Here is an 18,002-nt window from a genome sequence, read left to right as displayed (position 1 = left end):
TCTGAGTTAGAATATCAAATGCTCGCCACTAGAAAGATACATGATTCTGAAAAGTCTTTTACTGAGGCTGGCTGCTGGATTCACAAAAGTAACAATAAATTCCAATTGTGACCCAGTTTCACAGCGAGAAAAAAAAACCAATGGAAACTTTATATAAAAAAAAAATCCTGCAGCAAAAAACACTTCTGTTAGCAACAATACAGGTTACCCAAAAGAGTGTTTTAAAAACCCTGCAGTAACGTAAGTGTAGTAGATTCCACATAAACTGACTAGTTAGCACACTAAAGCTGGACATAGTGTAGAAAAGTAGCCATACTGGAGAAAATAGGACTGTTTTGACCAAACTAAACGTACAGTATGTGTGGACCGACGCTGGATCAAAGTGTCTGTGGACATCTACATTGTCATTTGTAGTGAAACTGGGTCACAGTTGGAATCCATTTTAACTATTGAATCAAAACACACTACAGCTGCCGTTGTAGGAGACGGCTACAAACATTGTTGCACTCGTCTCATTGTAAATGGGATTATTGAGTGGGTTGTAGCTGTCTTAAACAAAGTATGTGGTTAACGCAAGTTTAAGAGGATATAACATTTTGTGCTACGATATAAAATACATCAGTACCCCTAGCTTGAATTTTTAAGCTTTTACCTGGCTTAAAAAATAATCCAAAATCATAAAAGTAATGTTTGTGAAGATTATCTTGCTGAACATTAAAGTATCATAAATGTGTGTTTCTTCAATAGTTTATTTTCTCCAAAAGGGTCTGGGGTTGGCCTACAGAGATATGTCATCCCTGCACCACTCCATTGGACAATTGATTCAATGTCTTAGTTTAACAAGCCGATATCAATTTTGATTTATATTTCAATTAACCCTGTTTACAAAAGGAATTCAGAAATTCAAACAAAAAGTTGGAATATGTTCCCAATTTTCACACCAGGCGTTATATATTTTTTTTTATCTCACTTGCTGCATGTTATTTATTTTCTCTTTTCTTTCTTTCCTTCATAATTGTGCAAGTGAATAAACAATTATCAACACGATTTTGAAAGGCCTTATATGGGTTTGCAGTGTGTGTGTGTGTTTGTGTGTGTGTGTTGAGGGCAAGTTGCAATGTGCTGCTTGGCAGGCATTTGAGTAAGAGTGTCATAAAGGCATTTGTTATACTGCATAGTCCATCCTTTCAGTTATTATTATATCCCTGAAAATATTGTATATGTATTAAATATTTCTCTGTGTTTTAGAACAAACCTTAGCTCAAAAGAATTGCACGAAAACTGATGCAACACCTTGAAAGATGATATTGCTGCAAGTTGTGAAATGAGCAACCTGCCATAAATGGATGAAAATCAAAAATCAAGCCAACTTATATCAGATGGCTAACCAAAGTCTGATTCATTCCTATAGTCAGAGTGGCAGAATATGGTGCTTCAAGCAATGCAAAGCTTATGTGATAAGTTAAAAAAAAGCACTGTATACGCTATATCTATATTTGTCATTTTGTCATGTGCAGGCCTATTTTATGTACACAACCTCTTTTTTGAAAGTCAACATTTAACGCAGATAAACTTTTTGACATTTCGTTTTCCTTCACATATCTTCAGACGATGACTCCTTGCTTTCCTACAGAGCAGACACTTTGCTGCTTGACTCTTTGCTCTGCTTGCATTCTTTTGGTGATATCCTTGTTTCAAAAAAAAAAGAAGAAAAAATCATGAACAGAACTTCCTGGATACGTATAAATCACAAGCACTTTCATTTATGAAGGAGACAGAAGGCTGCCACTATTTTTTATTCTTCAGTATTACACAAGCATGGCCCACAAACAGCCTTTTTGCTGTGTCACTAGACGGAAATATAAAGACGGGAGATTAGATTAGATTTCACAAACTTCTCGAAAATATTGCAGTGCATTAACTGAGATCCACCAATTAGAAGTGAATGAACTGTGTGGAAGTCATGCCACGACAAGACACTAAGAACACCAAGAAACAGGAGGGTTGTCTGTCAGAGTAGAATTGTTCATCACCAATTTATTGTGCTTCCTCTGCCGAGGAAATAACACAACACAGGAGAAACCTTGGAGGAGAGCGCTTTTAGACCCTACCTGAAGTGAATTTAAAACATGAGGGATGTAAGAACCAAGAGAGACTCTACCCCACATGCCAATAATCACCTGTCTTCAGGTCTTCAACAGTCTTCGTCTCATAAAATTCAAATTACGACTGATTTTATATATTATTACTATTTGGTGGCTTTTATTTTCCATCTTTTGTTATGTATTTTGTGTATTCTTTTTCATCTCAAATGTATTATTTTATCTTTTATTATCTTTAGCACTTTGTCTCGATGCTGTTAATGCTTTATGTTATATGTGCCATATAAATAAAGCCCTAGACTCCATCCAGTTCTCCATTCTCCCTGGTAACTCCTCCACATCAGCACCCCCCCCAGTTTTGATAAACTTGTCCTATTTACATCATTCAAATAATGTGGAGATTCATATTTTAACTGAAATGTTTCCGTATAATTGTGGCAGTACCAGTTCTCACTGAGTCAGCCCCGACTAACTTGAATTCTATGAATGCTTCTCAACTTGACAGGGGAGGTGGTGGTTTTGCTGCTATATTTAAAGACTCATCTCAGTGCGAGCCGTTATCATGTGGTTATTTCATCTCTTTTTGCAAGACACACCAAAAATCCTACTGTTCACCATTTACAGACTGAGGTTTGATCAATTTTGTTTTTTTACGAGGCTGCTTTATGACATCTCAACAGATGGAGCAATTTCAACATTCACCTTGTTAGTCCCGAAGACAAAACTGCCATTGAATTCTGTAGTCTGTTTGAAACACTTGATATGTTGCATCATGTGAAAGGGCCAACACACATCCAAGGGCACACACTGGATTGGGTATTTTTGCACAGGTGTTGATATTTCTAACATCATCAATAGGAATATCTACTATTTTCATGCCTGATTTACTTCTGTTGAGAAGCTCATTAATCCCTCAACGCCACACTCCCAATAGGTGAAATTAAATTGCCTCTTTTATTAGTGACAACACTGAAAATGTCAGACTGACCGTAAATTCCACCATGTCACATAATGAAACCAGACCATTGCTGCAATCTCCCAGAAACAATTTGGCTAGATTGTCAGCATTCAGTGCTATGAATACTAAAACTCTGAAGGATGTTGTGGAGCTTCTTAATTCATCCACCTGCTGTTGACACCCTGCCAGTCCTTTTTTATTTTATTTTTATAAATATGGTCCTGATCTTTTCTACAACTACAACTCCAATTATCCCCTCATTGGAAAAGTTGTTGACATTCAACACACCAACATTTTAAACTCAAAACATTTTAAACTGCACTTATAAACTGCCTTTTGGAGCGATTTCAGTCTGGCTTTGGACCCACATCACGGCACTGAGACTGCACGGCACTGAGACTGCACGGCACTGAGACTGCACAAGGTGTTGAATTACATTTGCCTGAATTCGGACTCGAGTAAACATCAGAATTAATGCTACTTGATCTTAGTAACGCCCTTGATATTGTTACTGTTGCTGATCATAAAATATTTCTAGACCGCCTGGAAAAGTGGGTGGAATTATCTGGTACATTCCTCCGTTGGTTCAGATCCTACTTCAAGGGCATGGACTATGTTGCTGCCATTGGTGGTCTGAGCGGATCACAATGGCATGGGGAGTTCCTCAGGGATCAATTCTTGGGTCACTATTATTCAACCTTTACATGCTCCCTCGAGGTAAAATCATAGGTGACAATGATGTAAAACATCATGTGAATGACTCTTGGCAATGGTACTGAGGTAAATGGTTAAACTCTGGTCAGTGAGACACTTTACAGCAAACTGTTTAGTAAGCAAGCAGTAGTTTGGGAAAGTTTGTGACAAGCCTTACTTTGAGAAACATTGTGAAAAATGTAAAAGTGCCCTGCAGAGTTTATTTGTAAAAACCTTTAATGAACAATAACTATAGGCAGCCCACAATATGTTTCCACCACATCTGGGGCAACATGCAATTCCCCCATGAACAGCCTTGTTTCATCAGCCATCGTTCAAATCTATCACAGAAAAACATTTCAGCATACTGTTCGAGTGTAGTCTATGTTGAAACAGTTGTGGTTATCCAACAGGATCTTTGTGGATACCTGATGGAAAAGCCACACTGCCCTTTTAGAAAAACTGTTTTTTCTTTGGATAATACAATCAATTGTGACTCATATTTTCCACTCTGAAGAACAATCGATTCCACAAAAACATGAAAATGCTCTTCTTTCTGCTTGTATTCTTAAAATACATTAGAGGTGTGCATCTGCACTGGCCCCACGATTCAATTACAATTCACCTGTCAACAAATGTGATTCCATATGCATCTCGCAGAATCTCAATCTAACACTTTCGCAGTTTTCTTTATTACTGCACATGGCTACTTTTTCATCAATTCATAGCCTACAAACAGTCAGATAAATCTAAATTCCCTTTTTGTTTTGAAAGTGCTTTCAAAAAGCAGACTCCAACAGTCAATAGTATACAAATCTGCATCTTTTCAATACCAGTATCTGTTACCCACGTCAATACATCCTGAATGCCTATGGCGTTTTATACTGCATGAATTAGCCTAGCGGCTAGCAGACATACTTGGTTTAAGTTACTGCATCTCCCAACAGAACAACATCAGGGTTGAATTTCAGACTGTATGCATATTTTTTTCCAGCCCAACATGAGCAACAGAGCAGGTAATATTAGTAGCAAGTCTCTTTGCTCCACACACACACAGTACATGTGTTTTCCGCTCTCTCAGTTCAGAGAAGCGTGGTGGTAAATAACAGCAAAAGGTATTAAAGACACTAAGCTGAAATTAACCCAAACTCTCATTAAGTACTGTCTCTGCATCCATGCAGAATCATTCACGTCCACATTGCAATGCATCTTAAAATTGCCATCATAGTTAATACCAGAAGCTGATTTTAATGTGTCCAATTTGAAAAAAGTTCTCCTTTAAATAACCCCCTCATAAGTTTTTTCTGCATTCATTTTCTTTCAACGTCAACTGTTTAATAGTCATCGGTTTAATAGTCATCGGTTAATGTCCCAGAATGCTTTTAGACATTCCCTAAAAAGTTGTGTTGATGATTTCCACGTGCGAATGTGGAAGGAGAAAAAGACTAACTATAAGCTAGGCATGGCAATAAAGTGCATTGTTCTGGTTCAGACAGCATGGTAGAGCAGGTCTTTTGAAAAAAAGAAATTACGAGAGAAACAAGACACACTGCACGTACCATTCTAGTAACTAAAGCCGAGGGAATAGTTTGCTATGGTGGGTGGGTGGGTGGGTGGGTGTTCATTTTAAGTGTTTTGATGGCTCTATTAAGGCAGTGTTTGAAATCACTGTTTGGAAAGGCAATGTGATCATTTGCCATTTAACAAGGAAACCTGTCTCACCTGTGTGTGTTTCTCTCTACCCTGCCAAAAGCAGCAACTTGTATAGTCAATTTTTTATTTGTTTTTTTGACAAGTAGTACAGCTGCACTGCTAATAATATGCTTATAATATTATTAATGCTCATATATGATGGAGGAAGACATCTGTGAGTTCTACACGTTTGTATCTGCACATAATGTCGATGGAAAATGGTCTTGGATTTTGAGAGAAGCCCTGACACCAAAACCTGACATTGACTGTGTTTAATGTTTGAGGAAAGATTTTCTTCTGTAGACTCATGGAAATATAGTGACACAGTTGCATGTTGTTGATGACTGGTACCTTATCCATATCATACAGGAATGCAGACTATGTCAAATAATGCACCATCAAACATTGGATTGGACACATACATTGCCAGCATCTGCAGTGTTTTAGGGTGGATTTTGTCTTTAACGTCGTGCATAGAATACATTACTTAAATGCCATAAAAATTGTATTAAAATTAAACTAATCAGCTGTGCAACAAAATTAGCTTCTTAAAACTGAATTTTCAGACTTCTTATAATGTTTTAAATAAGTAAAACCAATTAGCATTTCTTTGAAGATAGTCATCTTTATACTCAGTTCAACGGTTTAATTTCCCTGCTCAGCATAAAGAAAACTACTATTCTTTATTATAAGTCTCAGAACCATTAATATATTATCTGATGATAAATAACCCCACTGACCTTAAAAGTTACAGTACATCTGAAGTTAAACTGATTTAAATCAAACTCTGGACAGATTGAGATGAAATTTGATCACACAAATCAGAATAAAATGGGCAAATTATATTTTAGATTTTTGTCCTTACTGTTAATGTATGCAGGATAACACATTTGCTTATTAGAGGCAGATGGTCATTAGTGTCAGAGGAACATATTGTAAGATGCACTTCAAATGTGTGCACATATAAAGAAGTGTGCTTGCGTCTCTCCCTGAGAGCAGACCTACCTCATCACTTTCACTGCCGATAAAGTCATCCTCAGGCTGGGCCTCACACCGCCGCTCCCTTTTGTTCTGAACCTGATCATCTCCCACCTCCATCTTCTTCTGGTCACCCCGGACTTGCCCTCGCTTGGGTGAGTGTGGCTGGGATGAAAAAGTGAACACCTCGTCTTGCAAAGTGAGCTGGGGCTCGGACCCTTCATTACTCTCCCGGCTGCCCCGGACCGACAGGTCACCAGACGAACCTAGACAGATTGAGCGGGAGAGAGGCTCTGCTGGTGAGGGTGCAGCTCCTGAACTTCCCTTGCAGCAGTGCAGCTCCACTCATCATTTTAACCAGGTTATTAAAAAAACAAAACAAGAAACTTTTAAGCTACATTCACTATTTGGAACATTCACTGGCAAAATGGACAGGCTTTGAGTTTAAAAATTGTATAATACACAAATAAATCTTTCAGAATATACATGACGTTCTTAGCTGTGTTGAAAATAATTATAGGAATCTACAGTGAGCAATAAATCCTTTTCTAATGTTTCCTCATTTGACTATATGAGCATAAAAATTCATAATACCAATATGCAATATCGTAATGAATCCCATTGCTTGCCAAAAGAGAGCATTCATTTCTCACACTGACAGTTTTGTCGGGTTTGTGAATAGGCTGCTATGCTAATACCTTAATGACAATGTAACAACATAAACAACATGATCGGCAGTGAGAACAGCATGTTGTACTGTTGTCACTCATGAAATTACTTATCTAGCAGATTCTCCAAGCAAATATTGCTTCCAAGATATCATCTTCTTTAATCTCTTGGTTATGTACTTCTTTTAAAGTAGAAAGAAAAAATCTTACAGCAGGATTACAATATTGAACACCATGTCCCTGAATATTCTGTCCTGAATATACTATTATTTGTGTGTGTGTGTGTGTGTGTGTGTGTGTGTGTGTGTGTGTGTGTGTGTGTGTGTGTGTGTGTGTGTGTGTGCAGGACAATCTGAATCCTTAAACTCCACAATAGGCCGGGGTTCACAGAAACAGGCACCTCTGTCTGAACGAGTGAGCAGATTTGGACCTCTCGACAGTATAATCACTTTTTCTAATTGCCCACTGCGTGGCAAACCCTGGGCTCAGGCGATGTCCCCCTGACTTTTATTTAATGTGCCACATCACCATTAATGAACTAACTACTTTCTGTCCGTGGGCAGGACTGCAGCGAGAGGAGCTTATTGCTGTGGAGAAACCTCCATAAATGAGCTTTCAGAGTCTGCACACTCATTTTTTTTTGTGAGGACAATGCTGGTGAGTTTGTGCGTTTAAGTGTGTGCGTATGTGTGGTGATGGCAGTGGGATTTCTTGGGGTTGAGCAGGAGGAAGTACGCCTACAAGAATCCTACAAATGGCCTTGACGTGGGCTATGGAATATAAAAATAAAAAAAAACGGGAACAAAAGCAATGGTAATGCAGCATGGGATGAGGCTCATTAAAATTCATGCAATATTTTGAAGTGATTTACTCTATAAAGCAGGGATAGGTATTTTTCTCAAGTATAAAGGAGCTACTAAAATCTGAACATGCAAAGTAGACCGTCAAATATGCATATTATTCTCTTTTGTCCCATCCCTCGCTGTCGTTTAAGACTTTTCTAACCAGCGCTCGGTTTGAAAGTGCACACATCTTCCTGCTGCTGCTTCCTGCTGTCGTGTGCCCCGTCTATTCGTGGCAGATGTTTGCCTCACCTGCTGTTAGGTGCTTTGTCTTTTCTGTTAAGGTCAGAGCGTGATGCCTACTCTGTTGCATCCTGGGTAGAGGAGTACACTTCTCCATGATTTTACTTCTGTTTCTATGGTCACTGAGTACACCATCTGGAGAGGCTGTAAAGCAGAATTAAACACCTTAATATATGAAACCATGGCAAGGACACTATACCACGTATTCCCACATACACACAGAATATAAGATGCTGTGCACACAGCTAACCTGATGGTGCTATCCTCTCTCTTCCAGCACTGTAGACTCGTAGCTTCTTGGATCCCTGCTTGTCAGACACTCCATCTTTTGGGGGACGGGGCTGTAAACTGCCAAGTGTCCCTGCATACAGTACTTTCAACATTAGAAAAGCTGTATAACACAAAACGGTCAAACAACAATGTTATTATAGCTTGCCAGAAGCATATCTGTGAACTGATTATGCACTGTGAAAATCCCTTTTAATAAAGGCATTTTAATAACTGAGCTTCTTACATCCATTCAGTGCAGGGAGAATACATCCAGCTACATTATGTTCAGCTGAATTAAGGAATTTTAATCATTGCTTTTTTGCATTCAGACATGCTCAAAGGACGCTGTATTGCCGACTGTAAACTGTTACTGTTATTAGAGTGCTTGGAAGAATAGACTGACAGAGCTGGGCTCATGCTTTGTTAGCTCACATGCAATGTTTATGCCGATGCACAATAATAATCCGGTGTGTTCTTAAGGCCAAGAAGAGCTGTTATACAAAGAAAAAAAATGCGCTTTTGCAGCAGGCAGCACACAGCTATAAGCGTGATCTGCAGTGATGCACATTGTATTAATGATTTTCATCTATGAGGGCATAAGAGGGCAAAGCTAATTAGACTCACTAGCAAGATTTTTACTTCCTTGTTCTCTACATTACATTACAGAAAAGTGAATTAATTCCATTTTACCATTTACATATACTTTAAATTTAGTAAATAACATTCACTTTCATGTTACTTGATACGTTAAGGACATCTTCACTGCGTACCAACACTACATATCATTGCTTTGCTTTGTTGGCAAAAGAGAAAAAGTGATATTCTTTATAATAACAAACTTTATTTGTATAGCACTTTTCAAAAACATAGTTACATGGTATCTATTCTGTACTCAAAGCGATGTTTGAGGATATCGAGAACTAATGATGGTTTGCATAGTGGTGTGTGGGAGTGAGCGTGGTGCAGTATCAGCTGATTGACGCAGCTGCAGGAGTTCTGGGTGATTAACGGAGCCTTTATATAATGAAAAGTAGGAGGCGAGCAGGGAATGCAGAGCACCCACCGCCATGCTGTGCAGAAGAGACCAAGGAACTGTGGTTTTGGTCCATGTGCCATAGCCAGGCACATTGTTAAGCAGGCCAGGTGATCTCCGGTTGGATTCAGGCTGTGCTGAGTCTATAATGCACCAGAGCTTGGTTCGCCCCCGGGGCTTCGGTTGATATTAGGTGTGTGCACGAGGATATTCCCAGATTCCCTGTGATGCCGGTGCAAATTAGCACAAAAAGCATTGTGTAAAGGCTACAGTTAGGTCCTATGCACCCCCTAATTTTAGTCACAGATAGCCGGCCATATTATTAAGCACAGACTTTAGACCCTGAGAAGTGAGTAAAACATTATAGGACTCAAGAGCTTGCAACGTGTCACTGCATTCACCGAGCTGTGAGAACATTTGTGGCAACAGTCAATGCCACATGGTGATATTAGTATCCCCTAATGATGATTTGCTCTAGATATGAGCATAGAAAGCAGGCATGGCTCTTTCCAAATAATGTTTTCAAGCTATGAGACTGTAAGTCTTTGGAAATGTTCCCAAAATTGTCAGCTATATTTTTGTCTCGAGTTCAGCTTCTTTTTAGTTAATTTCTGCTCTTTATTCCCGCCCATCTGTCACTAAGTATATATCCTGGTCCACCAACTCACTCTCTTTGCCAAATTGTCTCATATGCCTCCCTGCCACTTTCTGTCTGTTTGCCGTCGCTGATTGCTTACCTATTATTAACCGTGCTTTTGAACAAAGAGCAAGCAATCATCTGCCTTTTAAGATAACTGCTCTGCCTCTGCATCCTGCTTCTAGCTCCACATTTCAACATAAGACTATAAATTAGACATTTTGTTCCTCCTGGTTTCCCATTAGCTGCTTCCACGTTAGCTGCTTCTTACAGCTCCAGAAAGAGCAGCAACAGACTCCCGCCGAACTGCAGGGATGAAAGTGGAAATGGCCGATGATTGTTCACCTCTTTGTTGTGAATCAGTGTGAGCGCGATGGTGACCTCGGTCTTCTGTATCACACAGCAAGTGCGAGTTTATAGATTCACATGGTATGTTGCGTTCTTATTATGCTCGCCATGTAAGTCAGAACACAAACACGCAAATAAACAAAGAACCAAGTGTGATAAAAAAAGTGCTGTGGAGAAACAACAGCCAAACAGGGTATAGAAGTATGTAGGGAGCATGCAGTCCAGATAAGACAACACTATAAAAGGTTCTCTGTATGATAAATTCTTACTCGGCTTGGCAATGCTCTCAGTTTCTGCTGCAACTTTTTGGTTTATTCTACTGGACTGGGTTCCCTGTGGGGAACAGCAAAGAAGAAAAGCCAGTTCAAAGATAACATGGTCTATTTTGTAGGTATGGTAATGTATGACATGCAGGGATGTAGCTTATTATGGGATTCATGAGATTACCGCATTTGAGATAAAGGGCACACTTCTATCCGTTCCGTCTGAGCCTGTACTGCTTTTTCTTTCAGTTTGTGGCAGTGGCCCTGAAACCCTGGAGCCTGAGGCTGAGGCTGTGTGTGAAACCCCCTGGGTCCTGTATCGTCGATAACTGGTTGATACGGCAGCTGTTGACTGATCCGGAGCTGCAAAGAAATTCGCATTATTGATCTTGGAGGAATTTTCTTACATCGTATGCTCGCATATATTCTAAATAAACAAACAGAGACTAGACGACTCAATGCTGGGACATAAACTACCCGGCAAGCAGAGCTCAAGATTTTAAGCCATTTTCCTTAATCTGTTGTCAGTCATGTTAATGATCGCGTAGCCACGGCAACACTCCAAGGTTGTGCTTCAGATTTACTTAAGTCGCATAGTTCATGTAGATGAAGAAAGCAGGCTTACAGCCGGTTCTGTGCGAAGGCCTCAGAGAGGCCGCCTCCACACTAGACACAACGCACTTTCATAGGTACTTTTTTTTCCAACTGTGGGTGGAAAAACCATGCATTTTCATACATTGAATTATAGCCTACTGATTATAACATGCAGTATTTGTAAATACATTCGACTCTGCTGCCGAACTCATTGAGTTGGTGTTTTTCTTTAATCACGCAATCTGCTCCGTATTGTCACGTAGTGGTGATAGGGCCACGACCTGACCTTGCTGCATCTGTGCCAGGGCTCATTAGCTCCACTGATGTGAGCAGGAAAAAAAAAAAAAACACACTTTCTGTCTCATCCCGATCATCAGAGCCGAGACACTTTCATGCGACAAAAAGACACCGGAACGTCAAGATGACACAGCCTGAGCTGAGTTGGATGTGCTGAGAGTGAAGAAGAACAACAACAACACACTCCTTTGATGCAGCACAGTAGACACTCACAAAAGTGACCCAGGTTTGGGAGTGACTAAAGTTCAATGTACTCCACATCTACAGAAGCCCATAAAAGAATGGGGGTAAAAAATAAGGAATACAATGAGATCTTTTAAGGAGCGATTTTTATCAATGAAGATTAATTGACCTTGAAACAGAATGTCTTTGTTGGATAAGATAACCACGGCTTGTTTGTTGCTGCATGATGAAAACCGCTGTATCTTACCATTAACCGTTTCTGACAGATTGGGTATTGAAGCAACAATATTCACCAAGCAACTTCGTCACAGTTAAATTGGATGCCTACTTTAATAGCGATCGTTTTAATTATGATTAGGAATGTTATGCTAATAATGCAGATGCTAATTATGAATAGCTCTTCCTCGTGTGTGGCTGCTGCTCTCTTCTATGGGCATTGCCGGTTGATTCAACATGACTTAGACAGCTGTCAGAACAAATAAATAAGCGCTGATAAAAAAGGCCACAGAGGCGGCGGAACTGGATTACTGGTGCGTGTCTTTTTATATGAGGAGATAATTGCAGCACTCTGACTACAGGTGAGGTGCAAATGAACACAAAAATGAGGACCACAGGAACTTCATACGAGCAAAACAAAACGATTATCATGGCAGTCTCTTTGTGGAAAACAATTTCTCTATGTGCAACAATGTCTGCACCACTATGCTAATATATATTATGGCTGAAGAACACAAATGCATCCAAAATGTAGTGGAGTAGCATAAGATGGAAATAATCAAAGTACCTCAAAATTGTATTTAAGTTCAGTGCTTGAGTAAAAATATTTGGACACTTTCTCCATTTCATTTCACAATCCTGGGATTTTCTCTTACCTACCAGAATCAGAGCTCAACAGTCCAGCCCTCACGTCTGCCTTCCGCGAATTCGCCATGTTCAACACCTGAGTGACGTATGTGACGTCTGGTGGGAACTGGCAACTGGGAGGGATCAAGTCCATGAGAGCAGCGCCACTGAGAACCACATCTTGATGAAAAGAGAACAATGTCGTATTTATTCTATAGAACAACAATCTCATCATGCAACAAAGCGAACAGTTTGATCGACAGAAAAATACAAATGGCTGAGTCGCCAGTAGGGTTGTCACGATATCGATACCTTTGCAATCGAATAGTATACAAATTTTTAGCATTGATTATTTATCGAGTATCGTTTTTTCTGAGAACCCTAGTAGCCAGCAGCATGTGCAGCTGCTGGCCCTGCTGAGGCAGTTCAGGGTTAAACAAAAGCACTATTGATCTCTCAGCCAACTCACAGAGAAAAACTGTTTCTATTTCTCTGTCTCTCTCTTTCTCCACACATGCACACAATTTCATATGAACACAGAACGAACCTGTGACTTAGGGATTAGACTGATAAAACTCGGTTTTGATATGAATTATTACCATCTTTTGACATTTCTGTGGGCTCCGTTTTCATGGTGAAGATTCTGCGGACTTTACATGTGGCAAACAAAGTGATGCCATCCAGTTTCAGAAACCCCTTGAACAGTTCACCGGTGAATGATACAAGGTCGACGCACAAAGTAGACCACTGGGACAACAGAAACAATATGATTGTGTAGTTAAAGTAAAAGGATTTCTATGAGGTATGGCTCAATATCTGCAGCAGATTTAAAGGTACTAAAAGGACATTTCAACATTTTCCATACTCACAACACTGCGTTTCAATCCCACAAAAGGGATCTTTGCATGCAAAAGTGTGGCCGACAACTCTTTATGTACTGTTGATAAGTGAAGTCTTCTTTTCAGGTGCTCTGAATCAGTTATCCTGTGAATAACAGAATACAAAACACAAATCATGACCAGCATCAATGGTGTCATTAAGAAGTCCTGAGCAGAGAAAGCCACAAGCTTTATAGCTCCATACGGTAAGTTGTGAAGGGTGCGTTGGCTTTAGTGTAGCGCTGTGTAATCAGCTGTCACGACACTCTAATGGAAGAACAGCACCACCAGCAACATTTCCCCAGATTCTTCAAATGATTTAGTATGCGAGTAAAAAGGGTAAGTAAATACCTTACAGTGAGAAATTATTTCAACGTCTGACAGTATGTCCCCATTTTGTTTTCTCTATGGCTCCCATGACATACCAAAATCATATATGAAGCGTTTTGAGCACAATAAAATAATCCATAAAAACGGTAAAGGTGCGAGATACGAGGTGGGGAGCAGTTTGATTGCCTCTCAACGGCTCTCAACATGGAAACAACTGAGCCGTTGGCTCGCAGTTAAAGGTAACAGAGAGTGGGTGCAGGGCGACGACCATGAGCTAGCCTATGGTGCACACTCACATGTACAAACATGCACTACCCGGCTATGTAAGAAAAGCTTGGACAATAACACACACAGAGGGAGTGACTTCATTCTCTGCTCAGGTAGCCATTACTCCTGTATGTTGCTACATAGATAAGAGTTGTTTGCCGCAATATTATTTTTCTGAATGTCGTATTGTGACTTCTGTAGAATCTTGATTGCACAACAACGGGCGACATTCTTCTTTCCACCAGTCAACATCCACACATTACAGGCTTATGTTACAAAGTTGGCTTATTTCTGTGTGTTTGACCTTGAAGAATTACTCTGGCTGGTTTGTAGCAAGTATTATTCTTATTCAGAAATGATTATTTAAGAACATTTCAATATATAATAATATGATACTTTTTTCAGGTCAGGGGTTTTCATGTTAGCCTTTAAATATTTTTTTCCACTGGTCAAAGGGGAAATTCCTGACTCAATGATTATTTTCTATATTTCACTGCTCATTATTATATCAACCATTCTCTTTGGTAACAAAGTCAACACTTCACTCCATCAAAGATTATGCCAGCTACTCGATTGAGCCAAACTAACTCTAATAAAATCCCTTCACCAACCACAGAATTAAAGATTTAATAGAATTTCACAAATATATTGAGCTTGCTGTACTTACACAAGTTCAACGGAAAAATCGTTGTACTGGGGAATATTCACTTGAAGGACGAAGAATCTTTGCAGAAGTCCAACTTAAAAACAGGCAAAGATGTGAATTACTATTAACGAGTCAGCGTTAAAAGCATGTAATTTACAAATGGGTGCTGGTGATGTGACTTACGAGACATTTTCCCATTTTCTGGCATTTGCATTTTGACCGTCTGGCTGCTTCCTTCCAGACAGTAAACAAACCCTCTCACCTCTTTATTGTACTCCTAAGGGAAGAAATGTCACGGAAGAGGCCTTGTTGAGGTATGATGACTGGCATTGTGTAGACCTACCTACTGTGTGTCCTTGACAGCAGACTGTTTTTTCATGTTTCATGTTTTGAATGTTTTCATGTCAGCAAAATAGTTTGAAATGGAAAGGCTTTGTGTCAAGAACAGCACTGATAAATGTTAGGCATAGTTGCTTGTTGCATGAGTCTGTATTTCTCTCATTCTGACAGTTTAGAACAAATCTCCAATATAATGTATTTACTCTAGCATCCAACGTTGCTTTACACAAAACAATATAGTCCTGCTATAGTGTAAAGTTGTACAGCCTAAAGTCCATGTGCACGGCCTTACCTGCGTGAGTCCTTGCCCTGTGCGTTTTGTATTTTTTAACACTTATGGGCTACCATAGCTCAGGCTCGTGACAACAACACAAATTAGCAACGTTGGTCACTTTTACCCTAATTTCCAGACTATAGAGTGCCGAAGCGGAAGCAGGAAGTAACGGCGCCATGGGTCCTTTCGGAGCGAAAAAAATGAATGGTGTTCAATGGACGGAAAATAATTATTATCTGATCCCCCGGTCGTTATGCCTTGGATTACACAAATGTTGTTTATAGGCTTAAATTATAATTTTCCATGTCAAGAGTTTGACCGTTTATTGTGCAATTCTTCAGTTAAAATTCATTGAGAAAACACAATGATAAAGACTACATGTTGTGTCGCGTATGTGACGTCACGTCATCGCCCTTTCCCCATCGGCGAAGTTGAGGCTCTCCACATGACCCGACTTATAGTGGTTCTCCCCCCTTTCGATACTTTTATTCTGCCCTTGGAAAAAAGCGGTGAAGTGGAGCAGAGAAACAGCCATCTCGGCGGACTTCGGACTCGGCGGGTGGTGACGTATATCATTCGCGACGAGAACAGCGAGGAGCTGTAGTTCACAAAGCGGCTCACACAAAACCTAACTTTATCAAAACTCTTCGCGCTTAATTGTCGTCTTCTTTGCGTGAAACATTTTCTTTAAATATCACAAAGAACATATGTGAAATCCATGGCACAATTCAAACGGGACCAGAAAATAATTTGTATCTACCCATTGAATCGCATTGATATTTTTTTGCTTTTGAGGACCCATGTCCCGGAAATGGAGGGGCGGGACTTCACCACTCTATTGAGTGCACCTCAATATAAGCCGCACCCACTAACATTGGTACACTGTGACCTGTTCGGTAATTTCATTGGTCTGATGTGACGAGGCAATTTTTTTTTGCGGCATGACATTTTTTTGCGCATCATTGTTTAAGCCGCAGTGTTCAAAGCGTGTGGAAACAAAGTAGCAGCATATAGTCCGGAAATTACGGTAACGTGTTTCGGGACTGTCACAGAGTGGAGGGAAAATATATCCTGTCACCCAGTGCAAATACGTTTTTTTGTCACCCAGCCCCAGTCATGTCTTTTTCAAAACCTACCGTGAAGAGAAAGGTTGGCGATGAGCACAGACAATTTAGTAAAATTGAGAAGATTTAATCGTTTTTTTCTTCCTTTTTTTGGAATATTTGAACCCCTTTTTGGGGATTAATTGATGCTGCCCAGCCTCACCCAGACTCTACCTCCAGCTGCCCACAGATAAGTTGAGTTTGAGACCCCTGCTCCAGAGTATGTTCACTTATGCCTATTGGAGTGCATTGCTGTCTAGTCAGGCCCGGTACTAGCTTGGCGTGGAGGACGTGTAGGCCAGTTAAAGTGATTCATGTACGGGCACTGAGCTCGTTTAATCACCCTAAGTGCAGGTTGAGGGAAACTCTGAAAACTCACCTTATGTATGGCTGACGGACCCCCGCTTAGTTTCCACTTGGCTACGGGGTCTTTTCCTTGTCCGCTAAATATTTCAACCACAGCTCCACCCTGCGGAAAGCACCGAAGCCTTCTGTTTATGTTATGCTACACGAGGCTAAAGCTAAAATGAATCTACCGGTAACATTTACAACGAGCGTAGCTTTCGAGGAATAGAAGGCCAACGTTCAGATACACGTACCTGATAGTTATTCCTGAACATTTTACGTAACGTGTGTCAACGGTTTTACTATTTTCTTTTTACATTATCCAAAGCGAAGTGTTGACGTTATACCCTAAAAAGTAGTTGTAGGACACACCTCTAGCTAACAAGGCGCGTGTCTCCATGGTTACCTGCCGAGGAGGGCTCATACGTCATCGTTACGGATACGGGGAAACGTATTCGACGGAACACCTGTTTAAGAGGCTGATTAAACATCCCGTTGTTGTCACCAGCAACCGTTGCACCAGAATGCTGCGTTTACGTACATGTATTGTACTTAACTTAACTGTAGTTGTCCCTGACAACCAAAGTAAAAAAAAATAAAATAAAAAAAACATGGCAAACCTTTATCATATATTAACGTGCGCCTGATATGCCAAAATGAGTTATTTACATATTTGTGTAACTTGTATGGGGCTTTGCTATCATCTAGACTACCTATTTGTCAGTAGGCAGTGATTATTGATTGCTATTGATTTATTAATCCAAAGCATTCAATATAAAAGTGCAAGGTACATTTGTAAAATAAATATTCATATGAATAAATACAGACAAAATATGTGATATCACGATTTTATTTTATTTATTTAAGACATTATTCAATTATTTTTCATCCTTATTTTCACACCAAATTAGTATTTCAGGCCTATAATTTATTTTTTATTTATTTCCACTGTTTCATATCAAATCACAGTATATTCTTTTCCCCACAGGGCTGCTTTTGGTTCTCAATTCGAATTTCTATTTCACATTCCTCTCAGACAAGAGAGTAGGTTGACTGGCTGAATGAGCAGACAGGACATGACTTTCATATTTCAAATATGTTGACTGCAAATGTTTGTTCTCTTTACTCTACACTCTCCAATCTCATCGCTGGACTCCTCAAGAACAAAATCATGCG

At 39.8% G+C, this 18,002-nt stretch overlaps 1 protein-coding gene across 1 annotated transcript in view; it reads right to left on the bottom strand.

Moving 5' to 3' along the window:
- The window catches only part of cfap20dc (CFAP20 domain containing), a 29,687-nt gene extending 12,547 nt beyond the window's left edge, over window positions 1-17,140 (bottom strand). The window contains exons 1-12 of the mRNA XM_084039907.1: window positions 17,081-17,140; window positions 16,861-16,950; window positions 14,949-15,042; window positions 14,787-14,859; window positions 13,514-13,628; window positions 13,244-13,391; window positions 12,678-12,824; window positions 10,912-11,090; window positions 10,734-10,797; window positions 8,427-8,537; window positions 8,186-8,320; window positions 6,451-6,689 (exon numbers count right to left, since the gene is read on the bottom strand). Of these exons, the coding sequence (XP_083896033.1) occupies window positions 6,451-6,689; window positions 8,186-8,320; window positions 8,427-8,537; window positions 10,734-10,797; window positions 10,912-11,090; window positions 12,678-12,824; window positions 13,244-13,391; window positions 13,514-13,628; window positions 14,787-14,859; window positions 14,949-15,042; window positions 16,861-16,950; window positions 17,081-17,101 (1,416 nt within the window). The 5' untranslated portion in view covers window positions 17,102-17,140. The remainder of the gene's footprint in view (window positions 1-6,450; window positions 6,690-8,185; window positions 8,321-8,426; window positions 8,538-10,733; window positions 10,798-10,911; window positions 11,091-12,677; window positions 12,825-13,243; window positions 13,392-13,513; window positions 13,629-14,786; window positions 14,860-14,948; window positions 15,043-16,860; window positions 16,951-17,080) is intronic.
- Between the last annotated feature and the right edge of the window lie 862 nt (window positions 17,141-18,002).

Source organism: Eutrigla gurnardus (genome assembly GCF_963514095.1).
Source record: "Eutrigla gurnardus genome assembly, chromosome: 2".
In the NCBI taxonomy this organism is placed as follows: domain Eukaryota; kingdom Metazoa; phylum Chordata; class Actinopteri; order Perciformes; family Triglidae; genus Eutrigla; species Eutrigla gurnardus.
Note: the sequence above shows the minus strand (reverse complement) of the source record. Positions and strands in the feature narration are given on the sequence as shown.